The sequence below is a fragment of the Lagenorhynchus albirostris genome, chromosome 1 (genome assembly GCF_949774975.1).
Source record: "Lagenorhynchus albirostris chromosome 1, mLagAlb1.1, whole genome shotgun sequence".
Classification (NCBI taxonomy): Eukaryota; Metazoa; Chordata; class Mammalia; order Artiodactyla; family Delphinidae; genus Lagenorhynchus; species Lagenorhynchus albirostris.
Window position 1 is genome coordinate 133,701,631 of NC_083095.1, and position 21,713 is coordinate 133,723,343.

General features: G+C 38.0%; 1 protein-coding gene and 1 non-coding gene across 3 annotated transcripts in view; both read left to right on the forward strand.

Annotated features, from left to right (window-relative positions):
- Positions 1-21,713, forward strand: part of SCAPER (S-phase cyclin A associated protein in the ER) — a 493,568-nt gene that overhangs the window by 22,448 nt on the left and 449,407 nt on the right. For both annotated transcript variants that reach the window (XM_060170191.1, XM_060170192.1), the window contains exon 2: positions 11,702-11,768. In XM_060170191.1, the coding sequence (XP_060026174.1) occupies positions 11,763-11,768 (6 nt within the window). In that variant the 5' untranslated portion in view covers positions 11,702-11,762. The remainder of the gene's footprint in view (positions 1-11,701; positions 11,769-21,713) is intronic.
- Positions 17,308-17,380, forward strand: TRNAG-UCC (transfer RNA glycine (anticodon UCC)). Its single transcript has one exon. It is a non-coding gene; the product is annotated as a tRNA-Gly (tRNA).

Here is a 21,713-nt window from a genome sequence, read left to right on the forward strand (position 1 = left end):
GCAAGAGATTTCTGTGCATTAATTTTGTATCCTGCAACTTTACCAAATTCATTGATTAGCTCTAGTAGTTTTCTAGTGGCATTTTTAGGAATTTCTATGTATAATATCATGTCATCTGCAAACAGTGACAGTTTTACTTCTTCTTTTCCAGTTTGTATTCATTTCTTTTTCTTCTCTGATTGCCATGGCTAGGACTTTCAAAAATATGTTGAATAATAGTGGTGAGAGTGGACATCCTTGTCTCCTTCCTGATCTTAGAGGAAACGCTTTCAGTTTTTCACCATTGAGAATGATGTTTGCTGTGGGTTTGTCGTATATGGCCTTTATTATGTTGAGGTAGGTTCCCTCTATGCCCACTTTCTGGAGAGTTATTATCATAAATGGGTGTTGAATTTTGTCAAAACCTTTTTCTGCATCTATTGAGATGGTTATATGGTTTTTATTCTTTGATTTGTTAATACGGTATATCACATTGATTGATTTGCGTATATTGAAGAATCCTTGCATCCCTGGGATAAATCCCACTTGGTCATGGTGTATGATCCTTTTAATGTGTTGTTGGATTCTGTTTGCTAGTATTTTGTTGAGGATTTTTGCATCTATATTCATCAGTGATATTTGTCTGTAATTTCCTTTTTTTGTAGTATCTTTGTCTGGTTTCGGTATCAGGGTGATGGTGGCCTCATAGAATGAGTTTGGGAGTGTTCCTTCCTCTGCAGTTTTTTGGAAGAGTTTGCGAAGGATGGGTGTTAGCTCTTCTCTAAATGTTTGATAGAATTCGCCTGTGAAGTCATCTGGTCCTGGACTTTTGTTTGTTGGAAGAATTTTAATCCCAGTTTCAATTTCATTACTTGTGATTGGTCTGTTCATATTTTCTGTTTCTTCCTGGTTTAGTCTTGGAAGTTTATACGTTTCTAAGAATTTGTCCATTTCTTCTAGGTTGTCCATTTTATTGGCATAGAGTTGCTTGTAGTAGTCTCTTAGGATGTTTTGTATTTCTGCGGTGTCTGTTGTAACTTCTCCCTTTTCATTACTAACTTTATTGATTTGCGTCTTCGTTTTTCTCTTGCTGAGTCTGGCTAATGGTTTATCAATTTTGTTTATCTTTTCAAAGAACCAGCTTTTAGTTTTATTGATCTTTGCTATTGTTTTCTTTGTTTCTATTTCATTTATTTCTGCTCTGATCTTTCTGATTTCTTTTCTTCTGCTAACTTTGGGTTTTCTTCATTCTTCTTTCTCTAGTTCCTTTGGGTGTAACGTTAGATTGTTTACTTGAGATTTTTCTTGTTTCTTGAGGTAGGCTTGTATAGCTATAAAATTCCCTCTTAAAACTGCTTTTGCTGCATCCCATAGGTTTTGGATCATCATGTTTTCATTGTCATTTGTGTCTAGGTATTTTTTGATTTTGTTTTTGATTTCTTCAGTGATCTCTTGGTCATTTAGTAACGTATTGTTTAGCCTCCATGTGTTTGTGTTTTTTACATTTTTTCCCCTGTAATTCATTTCTGATCTCATAGCGTTGTGGTCAGAAAAGGTGCTTGATATGATTTCAACTTTTTAAAATTTATTGAGGCTTGATTTGTGACCTAAGATGTGATTTCTCCTGGAGAGTGTTCCATGCGCACTTGAAAAGAAAGTGTAATCTGTTGTTTTTGGATGAATGTCCTATAAATATCAATTAAATCTATCTGGTCTGTTGTGTCATTTAAAGCTTCTGTTTCCTTATTTATTTTCATTTTGGATGATTTGTTCATTGGTGTAAGTGAGGTGTTAAAGTCTCCCACTATTATTATGTTACTGTAGATTTCCTCTTTTAGAGCTGTTAACAGTTTCCTTATGTTTGAGGTGCTCCTATGTTGGGTGTATATATATTTATAATTGTTATATTTTCTTCTTGGATTGATCCCTTGATCATTAGGTAGTGTCCTCCCTTGTCTCTTGTAACATTCTTTATTTTAAAGTCTATTTTATCTGATATGAGTATTGCTACTCCAGCTTTCTTTTGATTTCCATTTGCATGGAATATCTTCTTCTATCCCCTCACTTTCAGCCTATATGTGTCCCTAGATCTGAAGTGGGTCTCTTGTAGACAGCATATATATGGTCTTGTTTTTGTATCCATTCAGCAAGCCTGTGTCTTTTGGTTGGAGCATTTAATCCATTCATGTTTAAGGTAATTATTGATATGTATGTTCCTATGACCATATTCTTAATTGTTTTAGGTTTATTTTCCTAGGTCCTTTTCTTCTCTTGTGCTTCCCACTTAGAGAAGTTCCTTTAGCACTTGTTGTAGAGCTGGTTTGGTGGTACTGAAATCTCTTAGCTTTTGCTTGTCTGTAAAGCTTTTGATTTCTCCATCGAATCTGAATGAGATCCTTGCTGGGTAGAGTAATCTTGGTTGTAGGTTCTTCCCTTTCATCACATTAAGTATATCATGCCATTCTCTTCTGGCTTGTAGAGTTTCTGCTGAGAAATCAGCTGTTAACCTTATGGGAGTTTCCTTGTATGTTATTTGTTGCTTTTCCCTTGCTGCTTTCAATAATTTTTCTTTGTCTTTAATTTTTGCCAATTTGATTACTATGTGTCTCAGTGTGTTTCTCCTTGGGTTTGTCCTGTATGGGACTCTCTGCGCTTCCTAGACTTGGGTGGCTATTTTCTTTCCCATGTTAGGGAAGTTTTCGACTATAATCTCTTCAAATATTTTCTCTGGTCCTTTCGCTCTCTCCTCTCCTTCTGGGATCCCTATAATGCAAATGTTGTTGTGTTTAATGTTGTCCCAGAGGTGTCTTAGGCTGTCTTCATTTCTGTTCATTGTTTTTTCTTTATTCTGTTCCACAGCAGTGAATTCCACTATTCTGTCTTCCAGGTCACTTATCCATTCTTCTGCCTCAGTTATTCTGCTATTGATTCCTTCTAGTGTATTTTTCATTTCTGTTATTGTATGGTTCATCTCTGTTTCTTTTTTAATTCTTCTAGGTCTTTGTTAAACATTTCTTGCATCTTCTCGATCTTTGCCTCCATTCTTTTTCTGAGGTCCTGGATCATCTTCACTATCGTTATTCTGAATTCTTTTTCTGGAAGATTGCCTATCTCCACTTCATTTAGTTGTTTTTCTGGGGTTTTATCTTGTTCCTTCATCTGGTAGCCCTCTGTCTTTTCATCTTGTCTGTCTTTCTGTGAATGTGGTTTTTGTTCCACAGGCTGCAGGATTGTTGTTCTTCTTGCTTCTGCTGTCTGCCCTCTGATCGCAAAGATTCTTTAGTACAGGCTTCATTCAATAGTAAATAAGTGTTTAATTAATGCCTATTCAATGCTAGGCTCTGTTCTGTATTCTGAGGCTATAGCAATAACAAAACCAGATGAGAAAGGGGGCGGAGTCAAGATGGCAGTGTGGGAGGACGCAGAGTTCACGTCTCCCCACAACTAGGGCACCTGTTGGATGCTGGTGGGGGACCTCGATTCCCAAGGAAATGGGAGGAACCCCCAAGAAACTGGCTTGGATGTGGGGGGGAGAGAGAGGGGGAGGAGAAGTGGAGGCCAGACAGGACCAGGGCCCCTGAGGGGTGGCTGGCAGAGAGGAGGGGTTCCCTCGCCTGGGGGACCCTCGGGGGCTCACGGATCAATGGGTAGCACACCTAGCATTTCCCCTTCCCAATCAGGCCCCAGGAAGCCTACTGGGCTCCCAGACCAGGTCTTCTGCTCTCTAAGGCACCGTCCGGGCTGCCTGGATCCTAGGGGCATGGGAGGGAGGTGAAGGGAGAAGAGGAGAGGTGGATGGGGAGGATCCCTCCAGGATCAGAGGATCAGGGGAAGCGTGCCGGGTGTTTCCCCCACCCACTTGGGCCCTGGGAAGCCTGCTGGTATCTGGGCCTGGTGCTCTGCCCTCCGAGGCCCCCTCTGCCTGTGGAGGTCCTAGGGGCATAGTAGGGAGGGAAGAGAGAGAAAGGGGAGGAGGGGCGGATTGGGAGGGGACCCTCTGGGACGGGGGTATCAAGGGAAGTGCCGTGGGCATATTCCCTGCCCACTCAGCTCGGGAAGCCTGTTGGGCTTCTGGGTCTGGTCCCCTGCCTTCTGGGGCCACCTCTGGCTGTGTGGGTCCTAGTGGCATAAGATGGGGTGTGGGGAGAAAAAGGGAGGCCAGTGGGGAGGGACCCTCCAGGATTGGAGGATCGGAGGGGAACGTGTCTAGCATTTCCCCTGCCCACTCGTGCCTAGGGAGCCCGCTGGGGTCCTGGACCTGGTCCTCTGCCCTCCAAGGCCCGAGGCACTCCTGGGCCCCTCCTGCTGTGTTGAGCCTAAGCCCCTCTGCCCCCGGTGCCTTTTCCAGCCCTGTGAGTCCGAAGCATAGGCCCTGCCCACTGCCTAAACCCTGCCCCTGCCTAAGCCCTGCTCCAAACAGCCAAGGCCTTTTCTGGCTTTTTTTTCCTTCCTTTTTTTTGCTGCTGTTCCAGTGTACCTTCTGGTTGTTGTTTCATCTATATTTTTATTTAAAATTTTTTTTCTAACACATCTGTTAGTTTTCTAATCTTATTGTATTTTTTTTATTGTATTTTTTACTCTTTGTTATTGTTCTCCTTTTTTTCTTTTTCCTTTTGCTGCCCTGTGCAGCTTGTGGGATCTTGGTTCATGAGCTGGGGGTCGAGCCTCAGCTCCTGCAGTGGGAGCCCTGAGTCCAAACCACTGGAGTAACAGAGAACCAGAGAACCTCAGGTCCCAAGGAATATTCGTTGGAGTGAAGTTTTCGGAGGTTCTCATCTTGGCACCAAGACCCGGATCTACACAACAGCCTACAAACTCCAGTGCTGGAAGCCTCAGGCCAAACAACCAGTAAGACAGGAAGACAATCCCACACATCAAAAAAAAAAAAAAAAAAAGAGAGATGACAAAAAAATATGTTACAGATGAAGGAGCAAGGTGAAAACCTACAAGACCAAATAAATGAAGAGGAAATTGGCAACCTACCTGAAAAAGAATTCAGAGTAATGATAGTAAAGACAATCCAGAATCTCAGAAATAGAGTGGAGGCACGGATCGAGAAAATATAAGAAATGCTTAACAAAGATGTAGAAAAAATAAAGAACGAACAGAGATGGACAACACAATAACTGAAATGAAAAATTCACTAGAAGGAATCAATAATAGAATAACTGGGGCAGAAGAATGAATAAGTGAGCTGGAAGACAGAATGGTGGAAATAATTGCCGAGGAGCAGAATAAAGAAAAAAGAATGAAGCGAATTGAAGAAAATCTCAGAGACCTCTGGGACAACACTAAACACACCAACATTCAAATTATAGGGTTCCCAGAAAAAGAAAAGAAAAAGAAATGCTCTGAGAAAATATTTGAAGAGATTATTGTGGAAAAGTTACTTAAAATGGGAAAGGAAATAATCACCCAAGTCCAGAAAGCACAGAGAGTCCCATACAGGATAAACCCTAGGAGAAACCCACCAAGACGCATATTAATCAAACTAACAAAAATTAAGTTCAAAGGAAAAATATTAAAAGCAGCAAGGGAAAATCAAAATATAACATACAAAGGAATCCCCATAAGGTTAACAGCTGATTTTTCAGGAGAAACTCTGCAGGCCAGGAGGGAGTGGCAGATCTACTTAAAATGATGAAAGAGAAAAACCTACAACCAAGATTACCTAGCAAGGATCTCATTCAGATTTGATGGAGAAATCAAAAACTTTATAGACAAGCAAAAGCTAAGAGAAATCAGCACCACCAAACCAGCTTTACAACAAATGCTAAAAGAACTTCTCTAGGTGGGAAACACAAGAGAAGAAAAAAGACCCACAAAAACAAACCTAAAACAATTAAGAAAATGGTAATAGGAACATATGTATAGACAATAACCTTGAATGTAAATAGATTAAATGCTCCAACCAAAAGACACAGACTGGCTGAATGGATACAAAAACAAGACCCATATATATGCTGTGTACAGGAGACCCACTTCAGACCTAGGGACACATCCAGACTGAGGTGAAGGGATGGAAAAAGATACTCCATTCAAATGGAAATCAAAGAAAGCTGGAGTAGCAATACTCGTATCAGATAAAATAGACCTTAAAATAAAGGCTGTTACAAGAGATAAGGAAGGACACTACATAATAATCAGGGATCAATCCAAGAAAAAGATATAACAATTATAAATATGCGCCCAACATAGGAGCATCTCAATACATAAGAAATGCTAACAGCCATAGAAGGGGAATTCAACAGTAGCAATAATGGTAGGGGACTTTAACACCTCACTTACACCAATGGACAGATCATCCAAACAGAAAATAAATAAGGAAACACAAGCTTTAAATGACACAGTAGACCACATAGATTTAATTGATATTTATAGGACATTCTACTTGAAAGTGGCAGGATACATGTTCTTCTCAAGTGCACACAGAACATTCTACAGGATTGATCACAGCTTGGGTCACAAATCAAGCCTCAGAAAATTTAAGAAAATTGAAATTGTATCAAGCATCTCTTCTGACTACGATATGAGATTAGAAATCAATTACAGGAAAAAAAGTGTAAAATACACAAATACATGGAGGCTAAACAGTGCACTACTAAATAACCAAGAGATCACTGAAGAAATCAAAGAGAAAATCAAAAAATACCTAGAAACAAATGACAATGAGAACACAACGACCCAAAACCTATGGGATGCAGCAAAAACTGTTCTAAGAGGGAAGTATGTAGCAATACAATCTTACCTCAAGAAACAAGAAAAATCTCAAATAAACAACCTAATATTACACCTTAAACAATTAGAGAAAGAAGAACAAAGAAAACCCAAAGTCAGTAGGAGGAAAGAAATCATAAAGATCAGAGCAGAAATAAGTAGAAAAAAAGAAAACAGTAGCAAAGATCAGTAAACTAAAAGTTGGTTGTTTGAGAAGATAAACAAAATTGATAAGACTTTAGCAAGACTGATCAAGAAAAGAAGGGAGAGGACTCAAATCAATAAAATTAGAAATGAAAAAGGAGAAATCACAACTGACACTGCAGAAATGTAAAGGGTTAGAAGAGACTACCACAAACAACTATATGCCAATAAAATGGACAACCACAAAGAAATGGACAAATTCTTGGAAAGGTACAGTTTTCCAAGACTGAACCAGGAAGAATTAGAAGATATAGACAGACGTATTAGAAGTAATGAAATAGAAACTGTAATTGAAAATCTTCCAATAAACAAAAGCCCAGGACCAGATGGCTTCACAGGCAAATTCTATCTAACATTTAGAGAATAGCTAACACCAAGCCTCAAATTTTTCCAAAAAACAGCAGAGGGAGGAACACTCCCAAAATTCGTTCTATGAGGCCACCATCACCCTGATACCAACACCAGGCAAAGATATCACAAAAAAATAAAATTACAGACCAATATCACTGATGATCATAGATGCAGAAATCCTCAACAAAATACTAGCAAACAGAATCCAATAGCATGTCAAAAGAATCATACACCACGATCAAGTGGGATTTATCCCAGGGATGCAAGGATTCTTCAGTATACACAAATCAATCAATGTGATACACCATATTAACAAATTAAGGAATAAAAACCATATGATCATCTCAATAGATGCAGAAAAAGCCTTTGACAAAATTAAACACTCATTTATCATAAAAACACTACAGAAAATGGGCATAGAGAGAACCTACCTCAACATAATAAAGGCCATGACAAAATCACAGCAAACATCATTCTCAATGGTGAAAAACTGAAAGCGTTTCCACTAAGATCAGGAACAAGACATGGATGTCCACTCGCCACTCTTATTCAACATAGTTTGGAAGTCCTAGCCACAGTAATCCGAGCAGAAAAAGAAATAAAAGGAATACAAATTGGAAAAGAAGAAGTAAAGCTGTCACTGTTTGCAGATGACATGATACTATACATAGAAAATTCTAAAGTTGCCACCAGAAAACTACTAGAGCTGATCAATGAATTTGGTAAGGTTGCAGGATACAAAATTAATGCACAGGAATCTCTTGCATTCCTATACACTAATAACAAAAAATCAGAAAGATAAATTAAGGAAACAATTCCATTTACCATCGCAACAGAAAGAGTAAAATACCTAGGAATAAACCTACCTAAGGAGGCAAAAGACTTGTACTCAGAGAACTATAAAACACTGATGAAAGAAATCAATGTTGACATAAAAAGGTGGAGAAATATACCACTTTCTTGGATTGGAAAAATCAAACCAAAATTTGATTTGATTCACAAAATCAATTGTGAAAATGACTATACTACCCAAAGCAATCTACATATTCAGTGCAATCCCTATCAAACTACCAATGACATTCTTCACAGAATTAGCAAAAAAATGTTTTACAATTTGTAGGGAAACACAAAAGACCCCGAATAGCCAAAGCAATCTTGAGAAAGGAAAATGGAGCTGGTGGAATCAGGCTCCCTGTCTTCAAATTATACTACAGAGCTACAGTAATCAAGACAGTATGGTACTGGCAGAAAAATAGAAATATACATCAATGGAACAGGATAGAAAGCCCAAGAGAGAAACCCACGCACATATGGTCACCTAATTTATGACAAAGGAGGCAAGAACATACAATGGAGACAAGACAGCCTTTTCCATAACTGGTGCTGGGAAAACTGGACAGCTACATGTAAAAGAATGAAATTAGAATACTTCTTAGCACCATACACAAAAATAAGCTCAAAATGGATTAAAGACCTAAATGTAAAATTGGACACTATAAAAGTCTTAGAGGAAAACATAGGAAGAACACTCTTTGACATAAATCATAGCAAGATCTTTTTTGATCCACCTCCTAGAGTAATGGAAATAAAAACAAAAATAAACAAATGGGACCTAATGAAACTTCAAAGCTTTTGCACAGCAAAGGAAACCATAAACAAGATGAAAAGGCAACCCTCAGAATGGGAGAAAATATTTGCAAACGAATCAATGGACAAAGGATTAATCTCCAAAATATATAGACAGCTCATGCAGCTCAATATTAAAGAAACAAACAACCGAATCCAAAAATGGGCAGAAGACCTAAACAGACATTTCTCCAAAGAAGACATATAGATGGCCAAGAGGCACATGAAAAGATGATCAGTATCACTAATTATTAGAGAAATGCAAATCAAAACTACAGTGAGGTATCATATCACACTGTTCAGAATGGCCATTATCAAAAAATCTACAAACAATAAATGCTGGAGAGGGTGTGGAGGAAAGGGAACCCTTTTGCACTGTTGGTGGGAATGTAAATTGATCTAGCTATGATGGAGAACAGTGTGGAGGTTCCTTAAAAAACTAAAAATAGAACTACAATACAACCCAGCAATCCCACTGTGGGGCATATACCCTGAGAAAACCATAATTCAGTAGGACGCATGTACCCCAATATTCATTGCAGCACTATTTACATTAGCCAGGACATGGAAACAACCTAAATGTCCATCAACAGATGAATGGATAAAGAAGATTTGGTACATATATACAGTGGAATATTACTCAGCCAGCCATAAAAAGGAACGAAATTGGGTCATTTTTGGAGATGTGGATGGACCTAGAGTCTGTCATACAGAGTGAAATAAGCCAGAAAGAGAAAAACAAATACTGTATATTAATGCATATTTGTGGAATCTAGAAAAATGGTACAGGTGAACCTATTTGCAGCACAGGAGTAGAGGTGTAGATGTAGAGAATGGACATGTGGACACAGGGAGGGGAAGGGGAGGGTAGGACAAATTGGGAGATTAGGTTTGACATAAGTACACTACCATATGTAAAACAGAGCTAGTGCGAACCTGCTGTATAACACAGGGAGCTCAGCTTGGTGCTCTGTGATGACCTAGATGCGTGGGATGGGGGTGGGGTGGGAGGGAGGTCTAATAGAAAAAAAAAAAAAGAACATAATGGAGTTTACATTCTTGTGGGGAAAGAGGGACAGTCCACCAAGTAAGTAAATAATATAAAGTAATGAGTGCTCTAGAGAAGTGGGATAGGGAGTGCCAGTGGTGGGAGTCAGGATAAACAGGTTACACTTTTAAAAAGAGCGTGTCAGAAGGCCTCACTGAGAAAGTGACATGTGGGCAAAGATGGAGTTAATCTTGAGTGTTCCAGATGGGGACTTTAAATTGTAAAACCCTGAGGCAGTAGTGTGTCTGGCATGTTGGGGAATTTAAAGAGGCCAGTGTGGTTGAAGTGGAATGAACACCAGAGAAGAGAGGAGTAGGAGGTATGGTCAGAGACTTATGGGGAGTTAGAAGGTTTAGGGTGTGGTAGGCCACTGTGAGGACTTTGACTTACTCTGAGTGAGATGTAGAGGCATTGGAGAAGTTGTGAACAGAGGTAGTATATTTTTAAAAGTATAACATTTTTACTGGGATATAATCCATGTACCCTACAACTCACCCATTTAAAAAGTGGTTCTTAGTATATTCACAGAGTTGTACAACTGTCACCATATTGAATTTTAGAACATTTTCATCATCCCAAAAAGAAACCCTGTACTCATTAGCAGTAACTCATCATCCTCTAACTCTCTAGCCCTAGGCAAGCAGTAATCTGTTTTTCTGACTCTCTTGATTTGCCCATTTTGGACATTACATATAAGTGGAATTATGTAATATGTGGTCTTTTATGACTGGCTTCTTTCACTTAGCATCTTGTTTTCAAGATTCCTTTATGTTGTAGCATGTACAAGTACTTTATTCTATTTTGTGGCCGAATAAGATTTCATTGTATGGATATAGTACATTTTATTTATCCAACAGTTTTTGGACATTTGGGTTGTTTCCACTTTTTGGCTATTAGGAATAATGTTGCTGTGAATACTTGTATGTAAGTTATTGTGTGAACATATGTTTTCATTTGAAGTGCTGCATTTTAAAAGGAGCAGATTCACTTGACGAAGATAAATGACCTAGACTGTCATCCCAGAAGGTTGGGTTCCAACTGTTGCTTGCTTTTCTTTGTTCAGTAGCTTTTGTTACGGCGTTAAGCCATTTTTTCTCACAATTTCTCTGTCCTCTTGTTTTTTATCTAGTTTCCTAGCTTTGGATTTCTTTGAATAAAGGGTTGACCAATATTAACTAGGTTCCCTGAAAAGTAGGATCTGTTGTACGTAGAGAATTAGATGTTCTGTAATTGAGATATTATGATAAAATCTCAGTTTTCGGAAGTTCCTAAGGAGAGGTTACACAGTGTTTTGTATACTGAGTTGGGATTCATTAGTGGGTCATAAATCAATTCAGTGAAAGCAGTATTTAAAAAATGAAATAGAATAGAATAGGAAATAATCAGAGTGCATCTCTCACAATAGGGATAAATATTACTTCATGAAACTTTGTTTCAGTTAATCATGTATGTATGAACTGAGTCATGATATAAAGTGTGTGTGTGTGTTTAGTAAAAAAAAAGCTTGAAGCCTTTGGATTGGAATGTCATAGGCTATTTATGTAATTAATACTCTTTCTCTTCCATTTAATTTCTTTTGGAGATATTGAGGTATTATTCAGCATAGAGTGTTTGAAACATGCTATAGTATATCTAAACGGAATATAAAGGGGTGATGTTTTTGTTGTTTAATGTAATGAGAAACTTGCGGGGATGAGATTTTTATCTTTTATGAATAAATACGATTTTATGACAATGTTATGACTAAGAGTATGTACTATATATTTTTTATTATAGGAGTCACACCCCATGGGTTTGTGTGGTAAATGAACTTCTTGGCCTAGAAGGGAATTGAAAAATGATGGTAAGTGATCAAGCTACCTTAAGCATTAACCTTAGTTTTTTTAGCCTCCTTCTACCTCCCTTCCTTCCTTCTATTTTTAATTCATTCTCTTTTTTGATGTAATATTTGTTACCTTCAAGACACTCTATGGAACACATTTGTTATAAAGCACAACAATAAAGTAACTGACTGTGAATGTACTGTTCAACTTGAGAGCCATAGACTCTCACTCCTAACATTTGTACAACCTAGGGCAAGAATAGAAATGGAAGTCAGCTTTTTTATTTAACAATATGTGTTAATCTTAAAAAGTTATAAAACAGTTTATGTCAGCAGCCTGACTTACTTTCCTACCCAGGGCCCAGCCAGCTCTTAAAGGAGCAATATACTCCCTGGGGTTGGCAGGGTGGAAGTTGGGCCAGGGTGGTCTCCGAATCTTAGATGGGAACTGATGTGGTGAAAGTCCCCAGAGAGTCTGGGCAGATGGGTTCTCCTTCCCCATATTCTACTTTTCTAACTCAAGATTTAAGGCAGTTCTAAGTATCTTCTTAAACTATCCCACTCAAACCCAGGAGGAGGAGGGAAAGCAGTTTCTGGGGGAATCCAGGCTGCCTAGACACATTCCTTGGGAGATTGGGGGTGGCCATTCTTAAGTAAAATTAGATGTTTTTACCTTGGTTTCTCAGCACAGAGGCTGTGCTTTGCCTCCTTCCTTCTCTTCATTGTCTTCTCTTAGGATGGGGAGGTCTCAGTTCAGTTTGTGAATCTCTCTCTATTAATTCCTGTACCCTCAATTAGTTACTTATTATCTTTGGGTTTTGATATTTTTGATGTTTTGGTATTTTGATAGGTGTAATCTCCTAAAGTGTAGGGCTCAGGGCAGGAGCCTCCTCTTTTGGGTATAAAGGCAGGACTGTTTCTACCTATATTCTCCTTTCCTATCTCATCCTGCCCCATTCCACACTCCAGTTTCTTTTATATCTTAAAGACATAAAAAAAGCTGAGTTTTAAATTTTTTAAATCTGTCATTTGGGATTGTTTTCTTGCTGCCTTTAATATTCTGAGAAATTCTTATAGTGAGGGCCTTTTAAGTCCTAATAAGCTCTGTTTTTGTTTGTCTAAGGTATCTTTTTTTCCTGCCCTAATTTTGAAAGATGGTCTGCTGAGTATAGAAGTCTAGATTGACTAATTTTTCTCTCAGTATGCTGAAAAAATTATTCCACTGTTTTCAACCTCTTTTTGATTTTTGATATTTCTTTTTCTTTTTACTTTGTTTTAATATTATATGCAATGTTTACATGGTTCACAATTCCTATTAAACAGTATTCATTTAGAGAAGTATGACTTGACTTCTTCTTCCCTTCGTGGGCAATCTTTTCTTTTCCATGTTTTAAATTGTGGTAAAATGCGGAAAATTTACCATCTCACCCATTTTAAAAAATTTATTTATTTATTTTGGCTGCATTGGGTCTTCATGGCTGCTCGTGGGCTTTCTCTAGTTGCGGCGAGCGGGGGCTACTCCGTGTTGTGGTGCGCAGGCTTCTCTTGTTGTGGAGCACGGACTCTAGGCACGTGGGCTTCAGTAGTTGTGGCATGTGGGCTTCAGTAGTTGTGGCTTGCAGGCTCTAGAGCACAGGCTCAGTAGTTGTGGTGCATGGGCTTAGCTGCTCTGCGGCATGTAGGATCTTCCTGGCCCAGGGCTCGAACCCGTGTCCCCTGCATTGGCAGGCAGATCCTTAACCACTGTGCCACCAAGGAAGCCCCTCGACCATTTTTAAGTGTTCAGTTCAGTGGTATTAAGTACATTAATATAGTTGTGCAACCATCACCACTGTCCATCTTCAGAATTCTTTTCATCTTGCAAAACTGAAACTCTATACCTATTAAACAATAACTCCCTATTTCTTTCCTCCCCCAGCCCCTGGCAGCCACCATTTTACTCTCTCTCTATGATTATGACTACTCTAGGTACCTCATATAAGTGGAATCATACAGTATTTGTCTTTTTGTGACTAGTTTATTTCACTTAGTATACTATCCTAAGGTAGTAGCATATGTCAGAATTTACTTTTTAAGACTGAATAATATTCCATTGTATGTATATACTACATTCTGCTTATCCATTCATTTGTCTACGGACAGGGTTGCTCCCACATTTTAACTATTGTGAAAATGCTGCTGTGAACATGGATGTATAAATATTTCTTTGAGACCCTAGTTTTAATTCTTTTTGCTATATACCCAAAGTAGAATTCCTGGATCATATCAGATTTTTTGAGGAACCTCCATACTGTTTTCCACAGCAGCTATACCATTTTACATTCCAACCAGTAGTGAGCAAGGGTTCCAGTTTGTTCACATCCTTGTTATTATTATTTTTTTTGGTAGTAGCTATCCTAATGGGTCTTGTGGGTAATCATTTTGACTAGTTTTTGGTTTATCCTTTATTGCTTATATTTTCAAAAAGAAGAAAAATATCTAAGTATGTATATAATTTATATATATTTATCATTCTCTTTCTCAAATCCAAAGATACCATATTCTAATACTTTTTTCCCCCACTTAGCAATATATCCTAGATCATTAGAGATCTTCATTCCTTATTACAGCTGTATAGTATTTCCTTTTGATCTCTGTTGTTTTTAAACTGCTTAATGGGAAAGGTATAGTAAAGCACTGCTTATTGTGACTCTGAAGAATGTGGCCAAAACCCTGAAAGTAAATGAAATATGCCTGTGATCATCCATAACAGATAATTCACATACAGAAAATATATTCACTGTACTTGTAAAATTCTTCAGTTTCTTATTCAGAAACATAGTAGTACATTTCCCAGAATTCTAACAGATAAGAATTGACAGCTGATAGCTTGATAGGGAAGAAGACAAAATAATTAAGAATTAAGTTTTTGTTTTCTGCAAAATCATTAGGAAGTAAAGAGCCCAAAAAGTCTAAAAACACTTTGGCCTGGGCCCATTTATTTTAAGACAGTCATCCACTGCCCTTCTATAGCTCCTGAAGGCTATATATTACAATATCATACAAAAGTTGGTGTTTGTAGTGATAGCCTGAAAGTTTCAAGAAAAGAGGAAGTTGCTTCAGTAGTCTCTGTTTCAGAAGTCAGGGAGCTGTGATTCAGAGATTTTCATCCAAAATGGTAAAATCAAAAAGAATTTGTGCTTAGCAGGGCAGAACTTTACTTGTGGATTTATGTTGAGCACCTTATTTCCCAATGATGTTCATTTATTCATGATATATTTACTTTGTCAATTATTTATTGATGATTTCTTTTTTTTTTAAACATCTTTATTGGAGTATAATTGCTTTACAGTGGTGTGTTAGTTTCTGCTTTATAACAAAGTGAATCAGTTATACATACACATGTCCCCATATTTCTTCCCTCTTGTGTCTCCCTCCCTCCCACCCTCCCTATCCCACTCCTCTAGGTGGTCACAAAGCACCGAGCTGATCTCCCTGTGCTATGCGGCTGCTTCCCACTAGCTATCTTGACGATTTCTTTATCATTCCAATTATTCATCATTCATGATGTATTTATGTGCTGGGCACTGTGCTAGCACACACTAGCTAGAGTGATGAACAAAATCCAGTCCTCCAGAAGCTTACAGTCTAATGGGGAGCATAGATGGTAAACACATAATTATATAATTTAAAATTTAATTGTGAGATGTGCTACAAAGGTGTACAAGTTGATTCGAGTATATAAAAGGGGTCCTGGCCAAGTCTGGGAGTTGAAGATACCTCATTCTGAGAAAGTACCATTAAGTCGGGGCTTGAAAGATCATTAGGCCTTGGCTGGGCTAAGAGGAACACTGTCTTAGTTAGGATGCTTTCAGTAGCAAGTAGAGATAAGACTTGATCTATTAGCTCAACAGTTTCACCAAGGATTTGATTGCTTTTCTTCCCTTGGTTCTGCCTTCTGTTTTGTTGCCATAATCTTAAGGTTTGCTCCCTTTAAGGTCTCCAGTTGGTTAGTGATAGTTTTCAGAACTTTGTATTCCCTCATGTATGGCCAGTAGGAAAATGAGTCTTTTCTCCAATATTTCAGGAGAAGATCTGAAGTCCACTGTGTATTGATCACCTTACGTTACATGCTTACACCAGAATCACTTGTTATGCCTGGAGGAGTAGAATATGCTGATTGGCTTAGGCAAGGTCATGGGTTGCCTGGAGTTAGGGATGAAGTCTACTTCTCTAGAACCACGTGAGACCCCAACAAAATTGAACTATTAGGAAAGATGTAGGGAGTGAATGCTGGGGAGGAAGCCAATAAATGTACATTGTAGAGTGGCAGAACATTCTAAATAGCAGAGAGAATTCTATATAAATGCCTTGAATTAGGAGGGAGCTTGGTGGCTGTAGGGAACTGAATAGAAGTCAGTGGGGTTGGAGTATGACAGACAAGAAGAGTAATGGAGGGACTTCCCTGGTGGCACAGTGGTTAAGAATCCACCACAACTACTGAGCCTGCTCTCTAGAGCCTGTGAGCCACAGCTGCTGAGCCCGTGCTCCACAACTACTGAAGTCCATGTGCCCTAGGGCCCATGTGCCACAACTGCTGAGCACCGTGTGCTGCAACTACTGAAGCCCACACATCTAGAGTCCATGCTGTGCAACAAGTCAATGAGAAGCCTGTGCACCTCAACAAAGAGCAGCCCCCACTTGCCACAACTAGAGAAAGCCCATGTGCAGCAACAAAGACCTGATGCAGCCAAAAATAAAATTTAAAAAATTAATAAATAAAATAAAATTTCTGAGACTCAATTTATCAAAAAGAAAAGAAAAGAAAAGAAAAGAGTAATGGAAGATGAGGCTAGAGAGATAAACAGAGGCTGGTTTGTGCTTTGGTAGATAATGCCAGATTTCCAAAGTGGTTGTACCAGTTTAGCTTCCTGTCAGCAGTGTAAGCAGTTGCCCCAACTCCTCACCACCATACAGTATACTCATTTATTTAAAAAAAAAAATTTAGTATTTCCGGTGCCTGCTTTTGAGTAGCTTTTTGTATGGTAATTGGTTATTTTTGTATCTTTTGTGAAGTGCCTATTTTCCTGTTGGGTTGTCTTTCTTTTTCTAATTGATTTAAGGAGTTCTCTATCTATCCTGGGTACAATACCTTTGTTTCTTTTATGCATATATCTTCTTTGTGGCTTGCTTTTTCATTCTTTTAATGATGTCTTTTTAGTAGAAGCTGTTCTTAATTTCAGTGAAGTTCAGTTTATTAGTTTTTTCCTTTATGATTAGTGCTTTTTGTGTCTCGATTAAGACTTTTTTCTTTACCTGAAGTTCATGAAAATATCATCCTTTATTATCATTATTTTTAGCACCTTTTATTTTGCTATAATTTCAAATTTAAGAAAGGTTGCAAGAGGAGTACAAGGAATTCTCATATATTCTTTAACTAACTTTACCAATTGCTAATTTTGTCTCTTTTCTCATATTCTCTTTCTCTTTTTCTATATGTATATGTGTGTATATAAAACATACAGATGTGTATAAATGTATATATACACAATATGTGTATCTAAAATTACACATAGGGAGTTCCCTGGTGGTCCAGTGGTTAGGACTCTGCACTTCCACTGCAGGGGCCCTAGGTTCGATCCCTGGTTGGGGAAGTAGGATCCCACATGCTATGCGGCACAGCCAGAAAAAAAAGATCATGTAAACATACAAACACATATACATATGTACCTATAGACATGTACACGTATTTGCACACACATATATTTGCACAAACATGCATATAGTATATGCATGTTATGTGCATAAATATATTACTCTTCCATGAACCATTTGAAAATATTTTGATCTCAAGGAGACAGCAGTGAGTGGTCCTGAAGAGAGATCCTAGTTCCCTGCTCAGAAAGTGAACCTGGGTAGCCTGGGTGAAAACCAGGAATCCTAACCACTTGACCACCAGGGGCTAGAGGCTAGAAGCAAAGTTGCCCTGGCTCTTGCCCCTCACTGAAAAATAAATTTCTCAAGGAGGCAAAAACTGTAAAAACAGGAACAAAGTTTATTACTAGAGACACAGCACAAGTGGGAGAGCACAGAGAAACAGTTTATTTAAGACAGAAGCAAGACAGAGATACACACCTGAAGAGAAAGGGTGTGGGTGTCCTCCCTAATGAGGAGGAGTGCACCAGAGAGGTGATTCAAATCACTTACATAGGGCACTTCTTCTTGGTCTTTGTTTACCTTTGGCCAATTATCTCATTTCTTTCCCACAGGGGACCTGTCCTCGGGCCCACCCTGAAATGTGTGTGCATCTTTTTGCCAAGATGGATTCCAGTGTAGAGGCCTCTGGGGAGGTTGACACCACCTCTTATGGGGTGGCGCCCCCTCCCCTTTTGACCCCAGAGGAGCCTTTCTGCACACGTGTAGTTGGAGAGGTCTCCTAGTCCTTAAAAATGAGAAATATGTGGTCTCTTCATCTTTCATCCAAGCAAGACTCAGCTCCTCCTTGCTCCTGCCATTATCTTTCTCTTGGAGTATCTGTCCACAGGGCACAGCTTCCAGCTGCTCAGCCTGGGGCCCACCTATCTCCTGCCTCAATTTGAAGCTAGCATACTCCTTTATCCCTAGATATTCAGTGTATGTTTCCTAAGAGCAAGGACATTCTCTTACATGACCACAATTCAATTATCAAAATCTAGAAATTTAACATTCATATAATACTATTATATAAGCCACAATGTAGTCAAAGTTTGTCATTATCTCAGTAATATCTCTTGTAGCTATTTTTTTTCTTGATCCATTTAGTTATCATGTCTCTTTGGTCTCCTTTAACCTGGAATAATTCCTGAGACTTTCTTTGCCTCTTTTGACTTTGCCATTTTCGAAGAGTACAGGACAGTTATTTTGAAGAACGTCACTCGATTCTGGTCATGTTTCCTTATTATTAGAGTCAGATTTTGTATTTTTGGCAGAATAGCACATGAATGATGATGTGTCCTTGTCAGTATATCACATCATGAAGCATATGATGTCAGTTTGTCCTATATTGATCATGTTGACTCTGATCACTTGGTTAATATAGGGTATTGTCAGGTTCTTCTATTTAAAGTTTGCTTTCTCTTTTGAAATTAATTTGTCAAGAGATACTTTGATGCTATGTAAATACCCTGCAACTCATCAAACTGTCTACCCATTAGTTTTAGCATCCACTGATGATAATAAATATTAATTAAAGTAGATAATAAATATTTGCTTTCTTCCCAATTATCTGTGTGCCTGTCTTTCAGGCTTTCTGGATTTTTTATTTATTTACTGTTATAATCTATTACTACCATTTATTTTGATGCTCAGATTGTCCCTGATTTAGCTGGTGGAAACTCCTTCAAACTGGCTCTTGTGTCTTTTCATATGCTCCTATTATTCTCTGAGTCCTTCTATACTTTCTAGTGTAACAAGCTGTTCCAGGTTCACCTTATATTTTCCCTCTCATTCTTTTTCTCACCTTATTACATGGGCTAGGAACTTCAGTACAGTGATTCATGGAAGTGGTGATGGTAGGCATCCTTGTCTCTTTCAAGATTTTATCATTAAATACGCTGTTTGTTATAGTTTGTGAAGAATTTTTATCATGGATGATTGTCACTTTTATCACATGCTTTTTTCATCTGCTGAAGTGAGCATCAAACTTTTCTCCTTTATTTTGTTAATATGGCAAATGACATTCATTGATTTTAAAATGTTAAATCAGCCTTGCTTCCTGAAATAAAATCAACTTGATTGTGATGTTTTACCTGGATTCAGTTTGCAAGTGTGAGTGTGTGTGTATGTATATGTAATTTTCACATTGTTACTTTTGAAAGAATTTGAACGGGTAATTTACTTCTCTTGTCCTCTTAGGTTCTCATATCCTAAATGTGTCACGTGGGACTCTATGAGTTGAGATTTGATCCTTCTTTTTTATTCTCTGGAAGAATTTAGTGCAATTTTTCCTTCAGTGATTAAGAGAATTCACCAGTGAAACCTATCTGAGCCTGGATTATCTTTTGTGGAACTTCTTCAGTAAATATTTCTTTAGTATTTAAAATCTAAAAATTTCTTTAATAAATACTCAGATTTTCCCGTTTCCTTTTATGCCAAGTTTGGTTGTGTTTTTCAAGGATTTTGTGCATTTCATCAACATTTTCAAATTTATTGATACTATTTATAGCATCCTTTTATGTTTTTGACTTCTGGAGATTCTAGAATCTGTAGTGATGTTCCTTTTTTTTTTTCTTGATATTGGTTATTTTTGCCTTCTTTTTTCTTTTGTTTGATGAGCCTTGCTAAGAGGTATATATGTTACTTGGTAAACATTCTGAGCACTTACTTTCTTAGATTATATAGTGAAGAGTCAAACATAAAAACTTTAAGGCTGATGTGTATGCTTTTTATTGAAACATTTAGTTTTTTTTTTAACATCTTCATTAGAGTATAATTGCTTTACAATGGTGTGTCAGTTTCTGTTTTATAACAGAGTGAATCAGTTATACATATACATATGTCACCATATCTCTTCCCTCTTGCATCTCCCTCCCTCCCACCCTCCTTATCCCACCCCTCTAGGTGGTCACAAAGCACTGAGCTGATCTCTCTGTGCTATGCGGCTGCTTCCCACTAACTATCTATTTTACGTTTGGCAGCGTATATATGTCCATGCCACTCTCTCACTTTGTCCCAGCTTACCCTTCCCCCTCCCCGTATCCTCAAGTCCATTCTCTAGTAGGTCTGCATCTTTTGTCCCATCTTGCCCCTAGGTTCTTCTGACCATTTTCTGTTCCTTTTTTTTTTTTTTAGATTCCATATATATGTGTTAGCATACGGTATATGTTTTTCTCTTTCTGACTTACTTCACTCTGTATGACAGTCTCTAGGTCCATCCACCTCACTACGAATAACTCAGTTTCGTTCCTTTTTATGGCTGAGTAATATTCCATTGTATATATGTGCCACATCTTCTTTATCCATTCATCCGATGATGGACACTTAGGTTGCTTCCATGTCCTGGCTATTGTAAATAGAGCTGCAATGAACATTTTGGTACATGACTCTTTTTGAATTATGGTTTTCTCAGGGTATATGCCCAGTAGTGGGATTGCTGGGTCGTATGGTAGTTCTATTTGTAGTTTTTTAAGGAACCTCCATACTGTTCTCCATAGCGGCTGAACCAATTCACATTCCCACCAGCAGTGCAAGAGTGTTCCCTTTTCTCCACACCCTGTCCAGCATTTATTGTTTCTAGATTTTTTGATGATGGCCATTCTGACTGGTGTGAGATATCTCATTGTAGTTTTGATTTGCATTTCTCTAATGATTAATGATGTTGAGCATCGTTTCATGTGTTTGTTGGCAATCTGTATATCTTCTTTGGAGAAATGTCTGTTTAGGTCCTCTGCCCATTTTTGGATTGGGTGAAACATTTAGTTTTTGAACAAGCCTCTGTAAAATCTCCCTATGGCACTAGGTGGCACACTGTGACTTTGGATGAAAATACATATATTTTGTTTAAGTCTCTTGGAAGAAAAGAACCTGTGTGAAAATACTGTTTGAAATAGACATCTATAATGTTTTGAAGTATCTCAGACTCATTTATTGCATTTCAAACCCTGATGCTTTAATTAAAATGTTTAAAATTGCATTAAGTTACTACTGACATTTTTATAAGAATAGGATTATTAAAATTGATTATAATATATGAGTTTTTACTGAAAAGAGTCCATTCAGCATATACTGCAGAAGGCACTTGTGCTTTAAACTGAAAAATGGTTTTCAGTCATGTGTTGTAAGATGAGTGTTATAATGTTTTTCCTTATGAAGTATTGGAATTAAGAATGAAGACAGTGTTGAGCTGGTGGCTTTTTCTTTGAATATGTGTATGTGTACTAAGTATAAAAGAACTAACTACAAAATTTGTGGTAGAACTGAAATGTTTATAGAAGAAGACAGTATTAGGTT